This window comes from Tyto alba, unplaced genomic scaffold, assembly GCF_018691265.1.
Source record: "Tyto alba isolate M040663 unplaced genomic scaffold, T.alba_DEE_v4.0 Super-Scaffold_14, whole genome shotgun sequence".
Taxonomy (NCBI): Eukaryota; Metazoa; Chordata; class Aves; order Strigiformes; family Tytonidae; genus Tyto; species Tyto alba.
The window spans coordinates 51,784,714-51,808,791 of record NW_024881276.1 but is presented as its reverse complement, the minus strand read 5'-3'; the positions used below and the strand labels follow the sequence as shown (position 1 = coordinate 51,808,791).

The following is a 24,078-nucleotide window of genomic DNA, read 5'->3' as shown; positions in this document are numbered from 1 at the left end:
GACAGCAAGACATTTGGGCTTTCCTAAGTTCAAAAGGTACAACCTGAACACCTGTTTATCTGCTGACTGCATTCTTGGTGTGCGTGCATGATACAAGGTCACAAGGCCTCCATTTTCACTGAGCACTGTTTACTTACAATGTTTAGTTTTGCTCTGGTACGCTGCTTAGAAACTGATATTAGGTAGCCTGACTAACCGCTTAGTGTGACTACACTTCCTCCACTTAATTTAAGATACATATGGTTTAATCATAAAACATCGGGATGGTTTATAAGTAACTTAAAGTTACTAGGTTTATCATTCTGTAAATTATATCTGCCCTTGAGGGCTGCTCTGATTTAATTCCTCAACCATTATGATTATCACATTTATCAAAAACAAAAAATAGAAACAAATAAACCAAAAACCTGCATGCACGTACTTAGCCTCAGCAAACAACCAAGATCAGTGTTGTTCCAGTGCAGAAGTTGTGCTGCACTGATACCTGTCAAATGCTAAAACTGTAACCAAATATGTATAATTACTGAAGTTCCTAAGTCCAAATGATCATACTGAAGTGTCCATTACAAAAGAACTAATGAGTAGAAAGTAAGGCCTGTAGGCACTTCCCCATGGTGCTAGGAGAGGTCTGCCTGTAGTTACAAGTTGATGTTCATGCACATCTGAAAGAGATGTCATAATAGTTCAAGTGTGTTTTTAAATGCTCATTAAAAAAATGCTACAAAATACAATATTATTTCCTCCCACAGACTGAAAAAGCTTCTTGAACAAGAAACAGCTTATCAGGCAAAAAAAGAGAAGGAAAGCAACAAGAAGATAGCTAAACTGAAAGAAGAATTGACTAAACTGAAATCCTTTGCTTTAATGGTGGTAGATGAACAGCAAAGACTCACCGAGCAGTTGAATCAACAAAGTCAAAAAATTCAAGAATTAACCATTTCTGCAGAAGAAGCACAGGAGAAGCTAGCTTTTGCTGAAGCAAAAGTTCAAGAAGAGGACCAGAGAGCCAGCAGACTGGAGGCTGAACTTCAAGCCCAAAGCAGGAAGATTTCCCAAGACCAAGAAGCAATGATGGCCAAACTAACCAATGAAGACAGTCAGAATCGTCAGCTTCGGCTAAAATTAACTGCTCTCGGCCGACAAATAGATGAGCTGGAAGAGACCAATAAATCTTTACGAAAAGCAGAAGAAGAACTGCAAGACCTAAGGGATAAGATAAATAAGGGAGAGTGTGGGAACTCCACACTTATGACTGAAGTAGAAGAACTACGGAAACGACTGCTGGAGATGGAAGGAAAAGATGAAGAGCTCATAAAAATGGAAGATCAATGCAGAGAACTTAATAGAAAGTTAGAAAAAGAAGCATCACAGAGCAAGAACCTGAAAGGGGAGGTTGACAAACTTAACAAAAGAATTATGGAGCTGGAGAAATTAGAAGATGCTTTCAACAAGAGTAAACAGGAATGCTACTCCCTGAAATGCAACCTAGAAAGAGAAAAAATGTTAACAAAGCAGTTGTCCCATGAGCTGGATGGCTTGAAAGCTAGAGTTGGTGAGCTTGAAGCAATTGAAAGTAAGTTAGAAAAAACTGAGTTTACGCTTAAAGAAGATTTAACAAAGCTGAAGAGTCTAACAGTGATGCTTGTGGATGAAAGAAAAACTATGGGTGAAAAAATAAAGCAAACAGAAGAAAAGCTGAAAGCTGCAAATTCTCAGCTTGAGGTTGAACAAAATAAAGTGATGTCTGTTACAGAAAAACTAATCGAGGAAAGTAAAAAGGCACTGAAATCAAAATCTGATGCAGAGGAAAAAGTGTCCAGTGTTACAAAAGAAAGAGATGAACTGAAAAACAAACTCAAAGCAGAAGAGGAGAAAGGAAGTGATCTTGTTTCCAAAGTGAATGTTCTAAGGAAAAGACTTCAGTCACTGGAAGCTGTTGAAAAAGAGTTTCTTAAAAATAAAATTAAGGAGAGTACTAAATCCAGCACCTCCTTGCAGCAGGAAAACAACAAAATCAAAGAGCTTTCTCAAGAAGTTGAGAGGCTTAAGCAGAAGCTGAAAGAAATGAAGGCCATAGAAGATGATCTTATGAAAACTGAAGATGAATTTGAGTCTCTAGAACGAAAGTATGTCAGTGAACGGGACAGAGCCAAGCTCCTATCAGAGGAGCTGGAGGCTGTGAAAATGGAAGTGGCTAGGTATAAACTAACAGAAAAGGCAGAGTCCAATCAAGAGCAGCGCCTTTTTAAGAAGCTCAAAGAGGAGGAAGCTAAATCAAGCCATCTCTCCAGAGAAGTTGATGCACTGAAAGAGAAAATTCATGAATACATGGCAACAGAAGACCTAATCTGTCACCTCCGAGGTGATCATACAGTCTTACAGAAGAAACTCCTCCAGCAAGAAAACAAGAACAGGGAGTTAGCAAAAGAAATGGAAAGCCTCATGAAAGAATTGGAGAGGTACAGACGTTTCAGCAAGAACTTCAGGCCCAGTCTCAATGGAAGGAGAATTTCTGACTTGCAAGTTTTTTCTAAAGAAGTACAGACAGATCCAGCAGACAATGAACCACCCGATTATAAAACCCTCATGCCTTTAGAGCGAACAGTCATAAACGGGCAGCTGTATGAAGACAGCGATAATGAGGACAAAGACAATGAGGAGGAACACACAGTGTCTTTCAAAAGCAACTCATCCATTGCAAATGCTGTGAACAAAAAATTATGGATCCCTTGGATGAAGTCCAAAGAGAGCCATCCTCAAAATGGAAAGATTCATACAAAGCAAAATGGAAACTGTGCACAGACTGGAGACCTGGTGCTAAGCCATACACCTGGCCAACCTCTTCACATAAAAGTAACTCCAGACCATGGACAAAACACAGCAACACTTGAAATAACTAGTCCTACCACTGAAAGTCCTCACTCCTACACAAGCACAGCAGTTATACCCAACTGTGGCACTCCAAAGCAAAGAATAACCATTATTCAAAATGCCTCCTTAACACCTGTAAAATCGAAAGCAGCAGAAGGTTACATGAGCCCAGAGCAAGTAATTTCGCCTATTACTATGGCTACTTTTGCAAGATCTCAAACTCCTGAATCATGTGGCTCTCTAACTCCTGAAAGAACAATGTCCCCTTTGGCTTTATCAGGTTCAAGTTCTCAGGAACAAATAGTCTCCTCGGAGTCTTTGGATTTGGGAGCCAAGCATGCCGTTTTTAGAGTATCCCCAGACAGGCAGTCGTCATGGCAGTTTCAGAGATCTAACAGTACAGGATCAAGTGTAATAACTACTGAGGATAACAAAATCCACATCCATTTAGGAAGTCCTTATGTCCAGGCTCTCACCAATTCCAAGCCCATCAGCCCATGTAATCCAGCGCAAGACAACAGAACTCCAGCACTAGCTAATGGCCTACCCAATAAACCCACCAATAAAATCACCAGCAGCATTACTATCACACCAACAGCCACTCCTCTCCCACGGCAATCACAAATTACAGTAAGTAATGTCTATAACTGACCCCCATCCATGCTGACACCCTTACCAGCAGCCCATCCTGTTTTTCATCCCAGCAAGAATTATTTGGAACAGCCTCTTTACTTTGGGAGAGATCTGTGCATGAACTATACAACCATATATGGAACTAACGTTAAGTTTTGCCTGCTTAGTGTTATCAAGTGTGCACTTACTGTATATCTTCTCATTGAAATACAGTTATGTAAAATATTTAGTCTTGCACTTGTATAAATGCATCTTTATGTATTTCCATTTTCAAAATAACTCACATTACTTTTGACTGCAACTTGCCTTGGTAAAATATTTTAACACTACAAAAACAGTAAATAATTGATTATTTTTATCATTGCTTGCAGAATATTTTTGTTCGTTATGTGTGGTTTGTATTTTTTTTTTTTGCATGTACAGTAGAATTTGAATTAAGCCATAATATTGTCTGCTAACTTCAGATAAGACTTGATTCATTATCTTCCCTGCTATTTCCCAACTCCTTCTAGCCCTCTCATTTCAGATAATTATCAGTGCATCATACACAAACACTAAAAATATTATGTATCTTATTACAAATTTATGATGCATACATGATATGTTCCAGAGCACCACCACCACTTCACCTCCCCATCTTTTTTTATAGTGTTTGGTTAACTCTCTTTTTAAACCTTCCTGCAAACCTCTCTTGTAAGTGAACTGAGTTCAGAAGCTGTATCACAAAATGATTCTCCCCAAATGAGACAAGCATTTTTTTCCAACACAACAGAAAAATTGCTATAAGTTATTGTTTTACAGTGTACCTAAACAGCAACACTTACATTCCTAAAGGATAACTCAGAAGAGTGGATTCACATATAATATTCAAATTTCATCTAAGCTCCTAGCCATCAGTTCAACATACAATAAACATCACACAGGTACACTGAAGAAAGAAACAAAATTAGCAGAATATGGCATACCCTCAGGTTTTGCATTTACTAGGCAGAAAAAAGAACGATAGAAGCATTAAGCAATAGTATTAGACCAACTCTCCAAACATGTAGGCCTCTAGAACTAGGACAAATAGGAATACCATACAGAATGGACAAAACAGGTTAAGATATTTTAATGATGGATAGAGTATTAGTGCCTAATAAGAGGACAGAAATGTAAGTGAATTGTCCCCTGACACACGTGCCAAGCAGTCAATCCTAACCTCCCAGAAAATACTGATTATAGTGGACCAACTTCACTCTGAATGTGAATCAGCCCAAAAGACCTGGAGTGCACTTTCATTTGTCTCTCTCAAAAGCTGTAAACTGCAAATGTAACTTGGAACAGTTGCTTCTTGTTCTAAAAAGTTAAATGCCTATATATCTTATGCTTTTGGGAGTGTGTATTTAAAAAAAAAAATTTACCTCCTTATCAACAAGGAAGTTTGCAAGTAAGCAGAAAGTCCCTATTCACTAAAGCCTTATCTTTATTCTGCTTAGATTATCTAGAGAAAAAATAAAAAATACGTTTCTGCAGTATAACTTAGCAACTGATTCAGCAAAGGACTTTGGCACATGTTTTCACTTAACAAGGGGACTTTTATAATTTTAAGTCCTTTTAATGGACAGGAATCTAATGATTACAACTGGTAGTAACTGATTCTAGAAGGAACAGTTTCTGTTGAAAATGCAAAGTCCACTACCCATACATACTTTTTCTTGGTAAAATAAACAATGGGAAGAAAAAATAGCAGGTTGTAAGATTTGGGGTAGAAATGGATATAACAAATGTATTACAGTTGATCAGTGGCAATTTTAAAAAGACTGCACAAACCTAGCTTAATGTCATGCATAACCTAATATAGCATCTCCTGAAGTTACTGGGCTTCATAAGAGGTCCTTCATGCTTGTTTTGTCTCAGTTTGTCTCCAGTGACTGCAGAAGTGAGATCTGACTAAAATCTGGATCTGAAACAGTACACAGTCTTATCCTGCAAAGCAAACTTCAGCTCCCACCAACTTCAGCAAAAGTTACTGATCAAGACAGCAGCCAGCACTCAGGCAACTCAATATTATAATAATTTTAGAGTGTGTTAACTATACAAACAAGTAACTTAACTATATTTAGGTTACACATTCTTAACCACAGGGCTCATTAAAAATCAATAAGCAGTCCATTCAAAACACATTCTCTGCACTTCTAGAATTTGGGATGCTGCATATCCTTCTGATCCATCCCCAAGATCTCTGCAGGGACACATTACAAGCATGGTACTGAATAATTGTATGTCAGTGTACTAACAGACACCAGATTTTCCAAAAATTAAAGGATTAACAGTTGTCCTCCAGAAGCACTAACATTTTCTTCAGTTGGACTTAAAAATCTTGTAGAAAAAAAAATACAAAAACATTTCGTTTCATACCTGCGTTCCAAAATGCACAGAAATGTGTTGATCATTAGCCACCTGACGATCTATTACAATGCCTTATAAAAGAAAAGTACAAATCAGGACATAGCAATAAGCACATTTAGTCCTTTGGACAATTCCCAAGTTATTATGAATAAGGACATTCAGAGTTTAAAGCTAAGTTTTGAATAAAACACCTAGGTGAGAGTTCACACCACTTACAAGTTTAGTTATTAAACAAGACAGTACTTCTGTTCCTGTCTTAATCCTTACAATCGTGACAGTTTACTAGTAACTGTCCAATTAACAAAAGACAAAAGGAAGCAGCCACTCAAGACCATTAACTCCTAAGTAAGAAGCATCACCAGTGCCTGTAAATAAACTTGCTGTTTCCTAAAAACACACCTTGATTGAGGGATATTTATATTCCCCTGCTGATGAAGCAATCTATGTGTAGATCTTAACTGACTTCACGGTGTAATTTCAACAGATTAAAAATAAAATAATTATTTTCCCCCAAAATAAGGTTTGCAGAATAAAACAGGTTCATTCTGTTCAAATTCCCAAGATCTATTTCAAAGCTCAAAGCAGAGAAAATAATCACCTGGATGTATTTGTTGAGAGCTGAAATTTACTTAACTGCTTGAACAGAAATAAACTAACTGTAATTTTTTCATAAACTACCAAGTAGGAAGCATATCTTAGGGACTCAAATTACCGATTTACAAATTAACCTCAAGTTGTTCAGATCACCACTCTGTATTTCAGATTATATCCATTTTGCTGAGTGGGAATATTCACCTACTTCATTGGCAGACAAAGAGAAAACAGCAGATCAAAGAGAAAATTAAATGAGTTGTCTGCAAATTGATTTAAACACTGAGAAAAAACATCAAACATAATCATATTAAAATTCAACCAAGTAAGGCAGCTTTTCTAGGAATTTCAAGCATTCCATAAATGGTAAGTATTGCTGTTAATTTGGAGGCTGAGACACTTTTGTTTGAATCACTTTCCCAAAAGACTAAAATCTGACTGGTAGGCAGTTAGTCAATTAAGAGTTAAAGGGAAATATGGTCACAAAGTAAGTAGCATGTATCAGAAGGATTAAACTGTGAATGAGAGCATAAAAGCTATTTTCAGCAGATCACATCATCAAACCTTCTGTTTTCCAAAACTTAGCAAGCATCTCCTCTGAAGTCTAAAAATCTACCCCTTCCCCTGGATGTTAAGTCCCCAGGAAAAGAAAGGGAGAATTAACTGCTAAAAAATGGCTGAAGCTATCAGCCCACTTTCCTTCATCTTTTCAGTTTTATTTCAGTGAGTGAGAAAAGGAACACAAGCAAAGGCAGCACGAACAGTTCGGTGCTCAGCATTTTTAAGTCATTCTTTCTAGGTGATTAAATATTTCAGAAGAAATATTTGTAATTTTTGTCCTCACAGGAAGGATGGATAGGGGAGGGAGGGAGGGAAAAGGAAGAAAAGAAAGAAGATAATAAGAGGCAATAATAGTATTCTGAGTGCAAAGTGCCCATCCATCTACTGAGAGGTAGTATTTCAAGTTATTTAAAAACCTCCCTCAAGTAGCTAATTAAGAAATAGAATTGACAGAAATTACAGGAAAAGCCAGCTAATCTTCCTGATCCAAAGCAGATAATATGGTGTCCGGGGACAGAATGTAAGGCTGTAATAAGAAAAAAGATCTGTATGTAAACATCTCATGCAAGGCTTAAGAAGGTGTGATCCCCACACTGGGGAAAAAAATAATCAGAAACAGAGTTGCACAGCACTATTTTTTGATTAAGATTGAAGGGATGCTGCAGGGTTAGGTGGTGGAAATGGAGTAACCATCTGCAGGATGACTTTGTCCCTAGGAGACAGACACTGAGACAGGCAAAACAAAAACTGACAACTGCCTAGACTTCAGGCTTCAGCAAAGACTACCAAAACGTTATGTTACCAAGAAACAGAAGAGAAAAATGTTCTGGTTCAAATACAGCACGAGTGGGTGTATAAAGACATTTTTAATTTAACACCAAGTACTGTAAGTGGGAAATTGCTCCAAAGAAAAGACAACCATAAAAATTTAAGCAGCATTAAGTGTTTTCACAAACCTGCAATTAGTGGCCCCAAGATATAGCTGAATTCTCTCCCCTAGCACATCACCCAATGGCCCACCATACTGTGGACACCCAGAAAGCCTCAAACATCAGAGCTGCCAACTGAACATGATCCTCCTCTGGCCACTGCGCAAAGTACCCTTGGGAAACCAATTTTGAATACGAGAGATCTGTTCCAGTCAATGACTCTCCACTTACAAAGCAGTGGCCTAACATCACAGGGTCTTCATATAGGGATGGGCAAAAGAAGCTCCCTCCCCTTTCTTGCCCTTACCACATCCCATATCACAAAATACTGCCCTTTCAGTTATGCTGTCATCACTGTTCAGAAAGACAGCACTGTGAACCAGGTCAAGAAACTAACCTGGATTTAAATAAAAAAAAAAAAAAAAAAAAAAAAAAAAAAAACCAAACACCACAACCACACCACACTCCGCAAATCTTTATTAAAAAAATAATAATAAAAAAAAAAAGGATTTCTTTCGCAGCACAGCTCTACAAAAGAACTATATCAGCATAACTGACGAGGCAAGCCAAAAGAATAGGCACTTTATATTGGAATCACTGCCAAAGCTCTGGTCCCATCACCTTAGAAGCTACCACTGTTGTCTGAAGAGATACAATCTATCATACAAATACATCACAAAGCACTCCAAATATAAAACAAGAGTTCATCAGCCCCATTAACATTCTTCTGGGGTTCTAAGAAGAAATTACTCCTCTTTCAGGAGAGAAGTTAATTGACTCGTGCAAAATCACAGCAAGGAAGCTTCAGGCCCAATTAGAATCTAGAATTTCTTATCCTTGATTGTCTTATACTCAAGACATTATAGGTCATGTTTTATCCTGTAGAAACACCAATCCTGGCTGGACAAACGGTAGAGGGTTTTTTTAAAAAATATAATTTTTATATTTATAAACTTTTATTTGTATGTACATATACACACACATATATTTAAAATAGGACTCTGACTAACACACCTTTAATCGTGGCCTTCACAGAGGAAAACAGCCTGCTCCCAGACAGAAAAGTCATGATGGTAAAAGCAGAGGGTTCTTTTCCCTCTCCATGCAGAACACATTTGGGCCCAGCCTGGTTACCCCTGTACTCTTCAACATACGTGTTAACTATCATGGGAAAAATATATTCAAAGCTTTTGAACAGACAATATTGATACTGAAGGTGTTTTCATGTTAAAAGATGTGTATAGGTAGAGCACAGTTCCACACATCTTTAAAAAGTGCATACTTAGAAATACTGAAACTCATATGCCTCACCTGCCCACAACCTCTACAGAATAATACCCATTGCCAAGAATCTTACTCAACAAATGGCAGCGCACATTTAAACCAAATGAATTGATGAGCTCACACAGATTTGTACAATAATGTATGGTATAAAAACACTAACCGTTAAGCACCAGCAGAAGAATTTAAGTGCCGGCACTACCCTCTCCTGGACAGAGTTAATATTGCAGCGTGTTTGGTATTTTTTAAAAAGGCCGTAATACTACTGTTATTAGGGACCCGAGATACCCGAGATCCCTCCTTGTTTCAAGGGGCAAAGGGAAGAGAACTAAGAGCAAACAACCGTTCATTTCTGAAAACAGCCAGCTGCATGACAATGTTGATCAACCAGTCCCAGGTAACTCCTTGTTGACCCACATTATCTTACCTTTCCCTGAATCCTGTCAATTACATATTAAAAAGGAGTCTTTAAACTATCTTATATTTAAAAGATTATCACATTTCCCAGTGAAGTCATGTCCCAAGAAAAGCACAGTGTATAACAGAATTTTAGTAATTAGGAATACAACCTCTGCCTCCAACTCTGTCCAATCATGCACCTCTTTTCCCAACCACCTGAAAGTAGATTTAAACTTGGTGTTCAGGAAATAAATCCATGGTGACACGTTTGGATACATCCATGCGAACTGTGTCACATATACAGAAATTATTTTTAACATTGATATAGAATTTTCTATCAAAGAGGTCATATTATTGAAATCCAGAGTGTTGTAATAGGCCAAACATCAGCAGAAGAGTAGAAATCACAGAAAATAGAGCTTAGAAGGGACCCGAGGACATTTTACTTCCTCTTCCCTTACTACAACGTGACTTAAACCCTTCCAAACAAATGGCTGGTTCATCCTATTCTAAAGAACTTCTGCAATGACAATTTCACAGTTACCGCAGGAATCTGTAACAGGGCTGAAAAATCCTTGCCATTAAGAATCTTGTTAATTTCTAAAGTAAATTTCCTTTGCTGAAATTGTACTCCAGTATTTGCTTTCCTATCCCTCCACTAGGCTTCAAAAACTATTTTCTTGACAAGACTTCCACATAATAAAATGTAATTATCATGTCTTTCCTCAGTTTTGTTTTCTCCAGATTAAACACACCCAATTTCTCTCCCACTTAATAGCTCAAGTACTACAACTGTACAGATTACTAACCATTTTCCCTCTGCAGAGCAGTGCCCCAAGCCAGACAATACTCTGGCTAAGGTCTTACCCATGTTAGTAAGTATAAGGATTATTTATAATGCTTCTGCTTACACATCTCAATAGTCATACACACAAGTGGGCTGCATAAAAGGAAATGCAGAGTAACTGAGAATTTTCCCACTGGATTCCTAGAAGAGAGGTGCCAGGACCCAGTGAAAGAAAAGGAAACATCTGAATGCCCTGTGCAGTTGAGGAGGCCTAACCAGAAATTTCAGCCAAAGCTGTCTTGTTTGGAACCAGAGGGAATATTAAGGTTTATCGCTTAATCTTACCTCATTCTCACTTGCAGAGCTGGCTTATGTTCTGACTACATTCAATCATACAAAAACAAACAAGTCTGGCAAGAGGCACGCTTGTGCACATATAGATATGTAGACTTTTGTGTAAAGGATCTTCAGCACCATACCGCCAGTAAAGTTGAAAATAATGTACTCTGCTGATCCCATTTCTTGTACTAAAAATTTAAGCAGTGAGAAAGAACCTATCTAAAATTACTTCTCCTAGATCAAGGTCTACAATGACTGTAGAAAGGTAAATAAGAAAACATACAGCAGAAGTACTGCATGCTCCCCCCCTATTTAAATGAATTCAGCTCAAACAAGAAGCAAAGCATACATCATACTTCCATAGGAAAATAAAAAAAAAAATTAGGACCAAAGGCAGGAGAACTACTGACACCCCACCCCCAACACACATTTGCCTTAGCCCACTCCCCAGAAAGCAAGCATTGTACTGTGATAAAATACCTGATGGCCCACACAAATAACAGATAAGCCACCTCTGTGCCTGTGGGAAATAGAACAAAGTGTGTATGGAATATATAACCCAATATTCCAGAGCGTGCTTTCACAGCTGACTGCCTGAAATTAAGAAGGGCCATTTTCACATGTGAAAATTCCATAATTGTCACCTGTGGAGTGTTTGTCCCCATACCTGAAGTACCTGCTGTCATTCACTATGAAATATCAAACACAGCTGCTGAGTAGTTCGCACTCTAACACCCTTTCTCCTGCCAATTTCTATTACAGGTGATTGACATCTACTGCAGAATTTAAAACTGAGGAAGTTAAAAGATCCTTATGAAACTGCAGCTTTCTTGATTCTTAGATCATTGCTTGCCTTGAAAATTAGCTTTAACTGCTTATTTCTACAACTGTAAACACTACTGACAAAAACTTTGGTATTTTCCAAGTCTGACACCTTAAATTAATATCATGCTGTTATATTTACAGACAGACACACCACATAATCTTCACATTTCAAAAATGTGGCTAGTTTAATGTCTTTGGGGTTGGTTGTCTTTGCTGTTGCAGTAATTATTTAACGATATTTATTTAACTACGTTTAGACACATTAACTAAAGGAAAACCGCACAACTACTCAGATAGGTAGCTCTTGGGTAGTATTTCATTTCATTGGGTGTTTTGAGAGCACTGATGGGAACTCACAAGGACTCTTCAGAACATGAAAGGCAGCTCAGCTTGGTCTTTGAAGGATAAACAGATCTTATTTCCTCTTCTATCACCTGGAAAGATAGCAAATATAAAAAGCAGCCTACAGTTGGGAACTCAAGGAGCCATAACTAAACAGAAACAATGACCACAGAGCCAGCAATTTCAGAATACAAGTGAGTGCCAAAAAAAAGGAGACTGGAAACCATTCATCTTGAAGGAGCAATCAAATTGGTCAAAAGGGTGCATACATTTGAAGAGATTCTTGGTGCGCACACAGACTTCCCATACATAGAGTGAAAAATTAAATTGAAAAAGCCCACCATTCAGGTCTGCCCAAAAAAACAAAATGGACATCCCAACACACAAGCATGCCATAGCCAATGTATCTGCTTCTGTGCCTCTATACTAAGTAGTAGGGAAGGAACTGAGAAGATTGCACATGAATTTTTAGTACACGTACAACTAAACCAATGTTGGATTTGATATCCATTTACTTCCAAATGCATTCCAGACAATTCCCACATAATGCCATTCCCTCTTTACAGGTACAACTTACAGCAGCTTAAGCACTGATCTAGTCAACTGACCCAAAATGTTCTTTTTACAACTCATATCTGAGAGTCATATTTTGTCCAGCACCAAGTTTTAAAAAATAAACAAAGTTTAGTGTTTGATCTAGCTATACATGTAATTAAACTCAAGTTAAGCGTCAACAAGAATTTTCCTCATATTTAAGTTATTCAGCCTTTCCTCTCTAGAATTTGTATCAGGACTCATAAAAAAGAAAGCAATTTTTAAGTACTGAATAAGGAAGAAGATAATTAGATGGACAGTTTGTTAAACCCCTACCTACAACAGAAGTTACAGCTATACAGCTAGATTGGTACAATCACTGAAGTGCAAGTTTAGCTGTCCTAGCACAGAAACTTAACACTGGTATAGTTTATTTGCATAGGAAAAAAGCCCTGTAATAAATACAGCTGTTATCCTCAAGTTTAAGCTTATGCCAGGAGTTGCATCAATTCAGTTATTGTGGCTACAAGCAAATGTAACACACACAAAAGAAAGCAATACAAACACTGTAAGCAGACCAAACCTTGACAAAGTCATCAGTTGTAATGCAACTCTCAGCACTAAGTGATAATAATTTAGATGTATTCAATACTGCCATTCAGAACTGCAAAAAGAAACATCAGTTTGAATCGCCAAAAAATTTTTGCTTGAAACAAAATCTGACAGTTCAGAAGGCCATATTGTAAATAGTGGTTTTAATGAGCTGGAAGGTGGCACAAACTATAAGCCAGAGCACAGTGGTATTTTCACAGCTAATTTCCCACTGATTTAATAAGATTGTAGAGCTTGAACAGCAGTTAGATGCACAAAACATCTAAAAATCTGGGCCTACAGATACCTTCTTGAAGTACTAACACTGCTGTTCAATCAAATACAGACAGAATCCTCCAACCACTATGTACCCTATGGAATATCCAACTGGAACACTTCTCAAAAATAAAAACCACAAACCACAACTCCTTCTTAGAGATACAATTGCACTTTAGCATGCAAGTCTTTACATAAATATTTTTATCTATTCATCTCAATATGTTTAACAAACGGTGGCTAATCTAATTCTTTTTAGCGTTAGGAAATTGAGGCATGTTTTAAAGAATATCTACATTTACATTAGACAATAGCACTGCTAAGAATAGCCCACCCAAATATTTCATTCTGAATACTGTGCCTCATCTACCAGGCCACACCACATAGCCAGAAGGCAAACTGTTCAACTCAGTACTCAAGGAAAGCCATACAGCAGTAAAACAATTATCCCTTCCAACATCAACCCCTTCTTTCTTAACACGGTGCCTTTGGTAAATGAAGCAAAATGCTTTCTGGTTTGGAGTTGGTTTATTGTTGTTTTGTTTGTTTGTTTGTTTTTCCCTTGCATACTAACAATGAGTTCTAAAATTTAAGACTACCATGAAAATGCATGTTTATTTTTTTTATTCAGCATTTAACATTTCAGCCCAGTTTTAGTGAAAATACTGGACTGCAGCACAGTAGAAAAACTTTGCTGCCACCTAGAGGTAAAATCTTCAAGGAAGACAGAGCAAAGAAAAACACCTTTTTCCTTCTCACTTTCAAAGCCAAACTCTTCCTCTGTGTACTAAAAAAACCCCTACAAACTGAAAATTTCCGATTTTGAACATAAAACCATGAAATGCATTATACATATTCAGGCCCAGGATCTATGTATCTCATCTTTAATAGTGGCCAGCAGTAAATGCTCGTGAAAAAAAAGTCAAGTACGAAGCAAACAGAGTAATAAAGCCAGCCTCTAGCGCACTACAGCTATCCACAGCTGAAATCTACATCATGTCTTTGTGTTAAGCAGTTCCTGATGGATGCCAAAAATCAGTCTAAAGTCTCTCCAAACCAATTTATATCATCACCTCAAAACCTGCCTGTCCCAATGAATTCTGTAGCTCGTTGATAAGGGAAAATACTTTTTACTTGTCTTTAACCTGCCTTCAATGGATCCCCTCTCAAGCATGCTATTAAAGAGGATTCCCCTATTCACCATAATGCTCAATTTCTTCTCTTCCTTTTTTCTCTCCACAATCTATTTTCCAAACTTGAAATGGTTTGGCATATGTTGTCCATCTTCAGGCAGAAGCCATTCCACAACTGATCATCTTTGCCACCTTTGTCTGCATTTTGCCATAGCCTGTTCTGAGCTGTTTGGACAAAACTCAGCAAAATATTCACAATGTAGGCATGGTTTGGATGTATACACTAAAAAATGATGGGCTTTGTTTTCTTCTTTACTTTTTCTAGTAATTACTAATCCTCCTGTTTCTTACCTGTTTAGCAATTGCCAGCTGCTGAGCAATGAGGACCATTTACAGTGACTCCAGGATCAGTGTTCTGAGTGACAACGGATGTCGTATTTACTACTGTGTGAACTAGTTTTCCCAACATATATTATTTTTCATTTGTTAACACTGAACTGAAACACATTTTTGTCACCTCATTTACTCAACACCATGCTCTTGCTCCTAATACCCTCCCTCTTTTATACCATATGCAAATGTCATTTCAGTACTAACTCTCTTCCCATTCAGTTTATGAATATGTTCAATATCACAGGTGCCTGTGAGACTCAGATGGTATCTCCACTATACTATGAAAACTGGCTAAGTGTTCTACTTCCTATCCACTTGCCACTTTTCAACTGTGAGAATTTTCATTCTTTTTCCACAGAAACTTTGCTCTCCCAAGACTCTTTTTTATAGACCACTATAACGTTTTTTTAAAAAAATCATAATGTAATATGGTCACATCTATAATAGTAAGTTAAAGGCACCTACATCTGTCCCTCAGACACCAAGACATGAGTTAAACCAAACTACCAGAAACTTCCTGAGCCTCCAAAACAGCCTAGCCAGATACAAACTATCTACTCCAAATGAACCCTCCTCTGGACTAACTTCCAAGCTATGCCTCAGGATTGTTCCAGAGGTAGATCCAGATTGTGTAGCATTCCAACAATTCAACACTATTGTCAATTTAGCAGTTCCAATGACTAGCAACATTCACAGATACTGCCTAAGGCATTATTAGACAGTCTGATACCATATAACCTATACAACAATATCTGACTAACACATACTTGAATATTATCCTCCACAAGAAGTGTGGATGTTTTACCCATTGCAAAATTACTAACCATGTGGGTGAACATGCTATTTCTTATTGTCATTTCTACCGTTTGATCAGTTCAGCAGCTGTACTTATAAATCTGTGCTTTACTCTAAAAGTGGCATCACATGCCTTTAGCATCACCTGCAATTCCAGTAGCAGATTACACATCACTAATTAGGATTCAGCCATTTTAAAAATCATCTCCTTCAGAACTCTTGTAAAAACATCATATTGTTCTGGGAGATCATTACTATTCTTTCTATCTCTTTGTTCTCAAACTTCAGTTAGTCCAGGTTGATCTTTTTTCCTTCCTCATGATCCATTAGGCGTGTCTGTAATGTGCAAACTTTCCCCAAATTCCTCCATACTGAGCACATGCAATGATCTGATGTTGGCTCAGCTTTATCCTTTTGAGAACTATCATATACGATTATCTAAGCCAAATGGTAAGTTTTTGAATTCCAATACATTTTTTAAAAAATAAATACTTATTCCAGGCAGACACAGCCATTAGGTAGTTGTTTCTCAAAAATTCTTTGGATTTAGCTCATTCTTATTCATACTTAATTCATCAAAGTTTCGATGCTGTTTTCTATTGTCTTCATTTGAACATCATTTCCTTTTCATGTTTTTTTAAAAAAACCTTGGTGAACTTCTTTTACTCTGTTGCTCACCTATAAAAGGTATATAAAAAGGCATGTGATGTTAAAAGCCCTTATGACAGATAGTGCACGCTTAACCCTAGTTTCAGATATGGTACCTTTCAAACAATCTCGTTGCTTTTACAGGTCTTCACCCCTTTTCAGTGCTCATTTTAACTTTTTTATTTTTGTCTAGTTACCTCTTTGTAAATAAAGGAGACTATGATGGATTCTGGTCAGAGCTCTCTCTTACAAATACATTCATTTTGCATACAGTGGGTCACTGTCAAATAATGATCTCTCACAGTAAAGTATGAGCTAGGTACTGCCTGCTACTCAGGACTGAATCAAGACTTGCTTCTGTACATGGAAGTCCTCTGATTATTCACCCAGAGAAGTCACACAGTTCACAGCCTTTGCACTGCATCACTCAGTCCCTAGGGCTGCTGCCCTAGTCAGAGGGCTGGCAGGAAACCCCTCCTATTTACACTCTGGATTTCAATTCATCCACATTCTTTGATATTCACCAACTTATCAATCAAGCAGATAAATTAAATACAAAGCTACACTCTCATTGCCAAGGAGAGAAAGGAAGTTCAGACAAACAGTTCTAATAACTATGCGTTTAGTTTCATGAAGTGGAAAAGACACCAATAAGCTAAATATACAATCCATCTCTCCTTCCTAACGCGTGACTTATTTTCTTGGTTTATTTCAAGATTACTGATGCGTTCCGTCGTTCAGTTCCAACTCGGATCCCCAAACCAAAGCCTACGCGCACAACCAAACTACCTGTCAAAATTCCTGCCGGACAACTCAACAAACCACTCCAAGACAGCAGTTCTGGAAAGCTACACATTATAAGGACTGTGTCTAAAACCTGCCTTCAAAGCGGAGGGAGAAGGTAAATAATTTTCTATGATCTATGACATTAAAATGGATTTAAGCAATCTGAATCTCAACAGTAGTTGTTTCCATTGGGGAAAAATCTGAAACCATCCACATGGCCAGCACGTCAATGGTCACCAATCACAGGACATCAAGACACAGCCAAATTCTTAGGAGCCAAAGGTAACTGTATGTCTGCAGGGACCAAGCCCTGCTCCCATTTTTCTGGTGTAAATCCAAAATCTGGCCCTCACAGTGGAGAAGCACAATGAGACACAAATAAGCTTCTACTATAAATTCAGCTTTGACATGTTCCACAAATAACAGTACTAATGTTGCCTCAGTAGATATGTAAAAAAGTATGGTCAAGAAAATGAAGAGGGCTTAAAGGAGATGCCATTTTGTTTTCAAAGTTGGTCTAGTCAAGAAGTGTTTCAGTATAGATATCTTATGTTCAGTAGTAAAGTCAGATGAAGAGAAGTATGGAGAAATGTGCTCTTTATAACGTATAGAACTTAAAGAAATGCAAGTATCATTTTAAAAGCATGATTTGAAGACAAACAATTCTCTTCTCAATGAGTTAACTAGTGTGACTATCCCTACTCACATTCATGCAGATGCTATCTTAGGAAACTAGATTCAAGAATTGAGATGGATAGTGTTTGTATTAGCTGTATAAACTTTCATCATTTTATTTGGACTGTGGTATTTAGATTTCAGTTCACTTAAACAGTATTTTGAAACTGATCAAAATTTGTGTCAAGCTTAACAGTAAGTTGTGACTTACACAGAAGCGCAATTTTGTTCTTGCATTCATCCACAATTTTCCCCTTCCTTTCACCAGCTCACATTAAAGCAGAATAGGTAACTGCATTCATAACTCTTTGTGAAGTTCTCTTTTTAACCAAACTAACTCTTTGCACAAGTAGTTGTAGTTCATCCATGAGAGAATTTGCCTTTTTGCTTTTCTTACAGTATATTTTCTCTATAAGACTTAAAATTCTCTCAAAGTTTCCTTTCAGCCAATAAAAAAAAAACAAAAAAAAAAAAACAAAACAAACCATCAGAACAAACTGCAGGTTCATTGTATTCAATTTTCTGAAAAATGGCAATTGTTGTTCTGACAAGAAAATTTCTCACTGTTCCACTTTAGAAACTTGAAACTAACAAGATACTGTTACTGCAAGGAACCCCCCACAGGAATCCTGTAATACCAACTAACATGAGTTACTGTTTTAGAACATAAAAGTTAATTTGTTTCCCTGGTATTAATGTCTCCCTCATTCTTCTTCCCCTAACAGAGTGCATTCCATCAGTCTAAATGGCTCAACTGATAATTTGTGGGAAAACTCCTTTCACATAGGCCTTTCTTTAAGAACTGCCAAATCCTAATATCCAAATAAAGCAAAAGCTGGTGGTGATCACAGTGCCATAACCAGAATCGCAACCATTTTGCTGAAGCAAGGAGAGATTTTGGTGCATTCAGTTACACCATTTTTTCCCTTTTCGCAGCTAAAACTTTGCCACTGTGGCAGTACAACACATTAGCACTGCTGCATGACTGTTTTTGCAAACCCACAACAGAAACCTATGCCTCCCTCAAAGGCTCCACAAGAAATTCTCTAGGAGTACTTGGGAAAAAAAGTTTTAAAAGATCAGCCTACTGAAAAATTATTTCAGCTTGTGTCCTACAAGACACACTTCTGTCAAAATGCAGAAATTAAAGAATGACTCTTCCATACTAAAAAGAAAACGCTTCAAATTTTATTCACTAAATCTGCAGGTAACTATAAAGTTCCAAAGCTCCATGTCATATACACTCAGATTCAAATATAGTTCACAGAAGCACACCATTATATGTTCTGCAACTTGCAGAATGAGTGTACATAAATGCAAAGAAACACAAATTTCAAAAAGCAGCTGTCAACTTGACATGCTTATCAGTGAGATCTTCTGTACAAGAACAAGTTTCATCAGAAGGGACAGTAATTCATGGATAAGAAAGAGGAAATAAAAAAAAAAAAAAAGAAACAGATACTAACCTCTCCATACACAGGTCCACCAACAGATCTCAGCTCCAATCAAGCAACAAAACTGCCACTGAATGAGCTACAATAAACAGCCTGCTTCTCAGTAGTTACAAATCACGTATTACAAACTGATGTTATTTGACACCCTTTATTGCCAGTCTACAGAAAGAAAAGAAAAACTCTGGCAAAAGAAATTAATTTCTGCAATAGCAGAATAGTGGACTTTAGAGCCCATAAAGGACCCCACAAATACTGTCAAATCATCCTCCATGGTACCGTATTATACCTCTCACCTATTTGTACTGCTGACATAGAATAGTTGCCCTGTCTTTTGTTCCTGTCTTGGGATGACACAATCCATTTCTACCTATGAGGGACATGGCCCACATAGGCTGTTACTTAAGGATCTAAACAAACTGACAAACGGCAATACTACATTCTTACGCGATTAAGGGAGACAAAGCATAGAGAATGAAAGACAAGGAGTTGTAACATAAAAGGAGGAAACTGGAAGAAGTTCTGAAAAATAGAAGCCCATCCCTCTCCCTCAAAATGCTTGGGAGATGTGGCACGCTGGGTACAGGCAAGATACGGACATTTATGGCACTGTGAGGAGTGCTCTTTCTGTTCATGGAAAAAAAGAGGAAAAAGTTGGTGTTTTTCACCAGTACTAAACAAACTCCTCAGTATTCCTTATCCTCTCCCGTATAATTCTGAATGCAATATAAATATCATATTTAAGACTGGACATAGTTGTGACATGAACTGGAAAAAGGGAGGGAAGGAAGCCCTGCAGTTAAATGACTTGGGATGTGTTAACACTAAGTAACACTGATAAATAGACAATAATCCCTAACCACTCTCTCCACAAATCTCCTCTCAAAGTTAAAGATTTGCTGAAGAAGTTTTTGGGCAAGATTCTTTAGTTTGCGTCATGTGACAAGGTAAATATATGGCTAATCCCTTTAGGGTTTGGTGGGTTTTTTTGTTGTTTTGTTTTCTTTTTTGTTTTGTGGTTGTTTTGTTTTGTTTTTTTTTGTTGGGTTTTGTGTTGTTTTTTTGTTTTATCTATAAACCACCTGCAGCAGGGTAAACATTCATGTCTCAAAGTGAAAATAACCCACTTGAAAACTTTATTCTTTAATATGAATTCTAAAATAATAATTTCCAATTACATGGTCAAAAGCAAAATAAGAATTATTTATATATCCACATACTAGGATATATCTTCTGTGGTTTTATACCCTTTAAGTGAGTCTGATCATCTTTCATACACTTCATCTTAAAAGTAGCCTCTTCTAACAACAAGTTGCTAAAATCTAAGACACTTGAGCGCTGAGTTATTAGGAAGATTATCCCATTGGTCAGGACTTATTCTAGAGCTAGTCTTAAAGGACTTGGCAAACGATCAGTATTTTAAAAGTACATTTCTAATTCTTCTGCTTGGCACCTACAGTTGTGAGACAGATGCTTTTTTTAAATAGGCCAGCTAATGAAGTTGAATAGTAAACATTTTTTTTTAACAAAACTGTTTCACAGAAATAAACTTGATCAAGCCTGTCAAAAGTGCTCTCTAATGGGCAACTATTTTCTTGTATTACTGCTTACATTGTACACTGTAAACCCTGACTTCTTATTTCATGCCAAATGATTTTACAGCATTTCACAGTATCCATAAGATGTGATACAAATCGAGCTTTGATTTTACATGTTGTACATGAAAAATAGCTACACAAAATAAAAGTAACAGATGTTCTTCTTACTTTACTGATGGCTTGTGTAAACTTAATATAACAACAAGTTCCACATAAGGAACCTGCCAAGAAGTTTAAGGAAGTGGGATATGGACAGCAGAGTACCTGGTTCGCACAACACTCACCTGTAATCATTACTTCCAACACATTCAGAGAATGTTATTGGAGTAAAGCGCATGTAGTGCTTTCAGCACAGGGCTGGATTGGACACCTCCAGAGGTTAATTCCCACCTGAATTATTTTAGTAGCTCAACAATGCAACTGCAAAAATCCTAAGTAGTTTTACTTAACTGGAAGAGTTGCAACTCACAGTCTCATCTCAAAGTCAGACGGCTTATCCATCATGTCAGAAGTTTATCACCCAAGTTCCACTTTGTATCCAGTTTCTAAAGGAAAGCTGCCAACATTATAAAAATCAGCTTACCACCCACCCCAAATGAAACCTCTGGTTGGCCAAATGGGTAGGTAGGTTCTTAAGATATTTACAATTCCTCAATGAAAAATTCTTAGAGAGGAACATTTACCATGAGAACTGGAATCACTGAAGGAAATTACATGAGCCTAAAATTAAAAATGGAATGCTCAGGAGCCTCATTAGGGTTTGTGATCCCTCTTTATTACATGCCTACAATTTTTGTATTGCTCCCTCTCAAACTATTGTCCAAGTACCTTTTCACAGAAGTAAGCAACCATTATCAAGACACTGGAAGACTTGGAGTTTTCCCAGAGATGCATATATCTCCCAATAACTTCTAACTCTTACCAATACTGTATTAAAAAAAATAATAATAAAAATAATTTTAAAAACATCAATAAAACAGGGGACTATAAAGTCTGAAAGTCATTTTAGTTGCCTAGATCTACCTAAATTTCCACATTAAATCTCAGCTTTACAGATGCAACCACAGGCTGTAAAGTGCTTTATAAGGCACACTGAAAAAAAGCCAAGTATAGGAACCAGATATTATAATCATCAGGAAAAGAGACAAATCAGCCATAGCAGCATACTCCAAAGAGCAATGGCTGGAGAAAAGCTGTTCAACTCCTGCTCCTTTACAGTAACACACGGCAAGGGTGACGTGAGACACCCCAGTGAGTACATGGGTGATGCTTTTCAAATATCACAGATATTTTTCCCTCCAAAGGCTCTACTGTGGATTTAATGCTTCCAAGGCCTTTCAGAACTTCAAGTAACTTCACGTCAGTAATGATAATCAACACACATTATGCAACATCCTTGCATTAAAGAAACTCGGTTTGGAAGAAAACACAGCTTATAAACTAAATGAATGTAGGAGACAGCTGAGCTCTGAACTCAAAGCAAGCGGTTTTCCTCCTCTCTCCGCCCCACACTCTCCGCCCCGTTTTTGAGACTTCACTTAAACGTATTTTTGTTCAGTGGGTTCCTGTTGTTATTTAAGTACTAGTATTTTCCTTTGCCGCTTCACCCTCTTAACTATCCCGGGTCTGAAGGGTCGGAGATTAGACCTCACCTGGCTGCGGAGATTTTGTTTACGAGCAAAACCGCCATCGGTAGCAAGCAGGAGAAAGCAGACACAGGACGAAAAAAAAACGAGTGAGAGAGGGAAACCAAGAGAAATAAATCAAAAGCGGTGAGGGGAAAGGCGAGGAGCCGGCGGGAGAGGGCGGGGGGAAGTGGAAAGAAAAGAGGGGGGGGCGGGGGGGGGGTGGTGGAAAAAAAAGAAAAGGAAGAAGGAGGGCCGGGGAGGAGGAGGCTGGCCCTCAGGGTGACTGTTTCAAGAGCAGCGTGAAGAGCGAGCTCCAGGAGACGAGTACCTGGACTGCTGCCTGCCCCGGACGGAGTCTCCCACCACAGCTCCTCCAGCGTGTCCCCCATGCTGGTGCTGCTGGTCCCACTGCCGCCGCCACGCGGGGAGGGCAGGGCCCCGCCTGGCCCCGCCCCCGGGGCCGCGCCTGCGCACTGGTACCGCCCGACCGGCAGCCGGGCGGGGCCGGAGGGGTGTGCGGCCGCACCCCCCCCGCTCCCCGGGGGAACGGGCTGCCTCTGGGACGTTTTACAAAATTGTTCCCTAAGTAATAACAGTAGGTGTTCAAAATGCATCGGGGGAGGGAGTGTTGGCTTTTTTTTTTTGTTGTTGTTTAGAAAATTATAGATGAAGCTGGAAAAAGAGGAAAGGAATTAAAAATACTACCTTCTCCTTCACCATATTCGGGTGGTTTTAATTGCCTGAACCTGGTTCGGTGCTGTAAAACACCTGCTTTATTAAGACTATTAATCTTTTCTGAGAAACAAGTCTACACGTGAGAACGTTCTCTGTTACCTTTGAACGAATGTTCTTGACTCTTGGAGAAAAGGATGCTGCAAGTTAAGCAAGCGCGTATCTTTTTTCACAGGAGCAGTCCCGCTTAGAGTCTGGTGGAGCACGCCCCGAGGCAAGCTGTGGAAGTGAAGCGGACAAGTGCAAGGACACGAATGTATCACCAGGTGGCACTGCTATTCCACGTATAAATTACTTGAGGCCCTTTTTCTGAACTTTTTTTTTTTTTTTTTTTTTTCCCTGTGAGGGGGTAGGTGGGTCAGGAACGTTCAAGATCCAGAGGTTCAGCGTAGTTCTGCCCAGGGTTGCTACTGAATATTACCAGCTGCTTTTTAGCCTTTAGAAACAGGGTTCTGTGTAAAACCTGTGAACTTTGTGTCTCGTGGGGGGTATATATAGCCTCGCTCGCTACTGACCATAGGGGAGGAAGTCATTTAGCAATCAGACGTGCGCACAACGAAGCAGCTGACCTTTACGAAAACCGCACATACCCAGCTTTTTCACAGGACGAGCTCCCCCGCCGGAGAGACCCGTTCCTAAGGCTTCCTAGCAGGCGGCACCTGCAGCCGCCGCGGCGAGCGGAGCGCGGGCCTGGCCCCGGCCGCCCTCCCGCCCCCCCGCCGCTGCCTCGGCCCAGCGCCGCCTCCTCGGGCAGCGCCCCGCCCTCCTCCCCTGGCAGGCTTCCGCGCTTTGCGGCCGGCGCCCTCACTTCACGACAGTACGGGAGGAGGCGGGGCGTCGGGAGCGGGCAGGCGCGTGGGAAGGAGGGATGGCGGAATAATAATTAAAA

General features: G+C 38.7%; 2 protein-coding genes across 5 annotated transcripts in view; one reads left to right on the top strand and one right to left on the bottom strand.

Annotated features, from left to right (window-relative positions):
- The window catches only part of FILIP1L (filamin A interacting protein 1 like), a 209,928-nt gene extending 192,689 nt beyond the window's left edge, over positions 1 to 17,239 (top strand). For 3 of the 4 annotated variants that reach the window (XM_033005288.2, XM_033005289.2, XM_033005290.2), the window contains one exon: positions 750 to 3,862. In XM_033005288.2, coding sequence (XP_032861179.1) covers positions 750 to 3,522 — 2,773 coding nt within the window. In that variant the 3' untranslated portion in view covers positions 3,523 to 3,862. Of the gene's footprint in view, positions 1 to 749; positions 3,863 to 17,035 lie in introns of those variants that run through there. The other variant, XM_042788446.1, reaches the window with a different exon arrangement.
- The window catches only part of CMSS1 (cms1 ribosomal small subunit homolog), a 250,674-nt gene extending 227,772 nt beyond the window's left edge, over positions 1 to 22,902 (bottom strand). Inside the window, exon 1 of the mRNA XM_042788453.1 lies at positions 22,786 to 22,902. Within this exon, the coding sequence (XP_042644387.1) occupies positions 22,786 to 22,846 (61 nt within the window). The 5' untranslated portion in view covers positions 22,847 to 22,902. The remainder of the gene's footprint in view (positions 1 to 22,785) is intronic.
- Between the last annotated feature and the right edge of the window lie 1,176 nt (positions 22,903 to 24,078).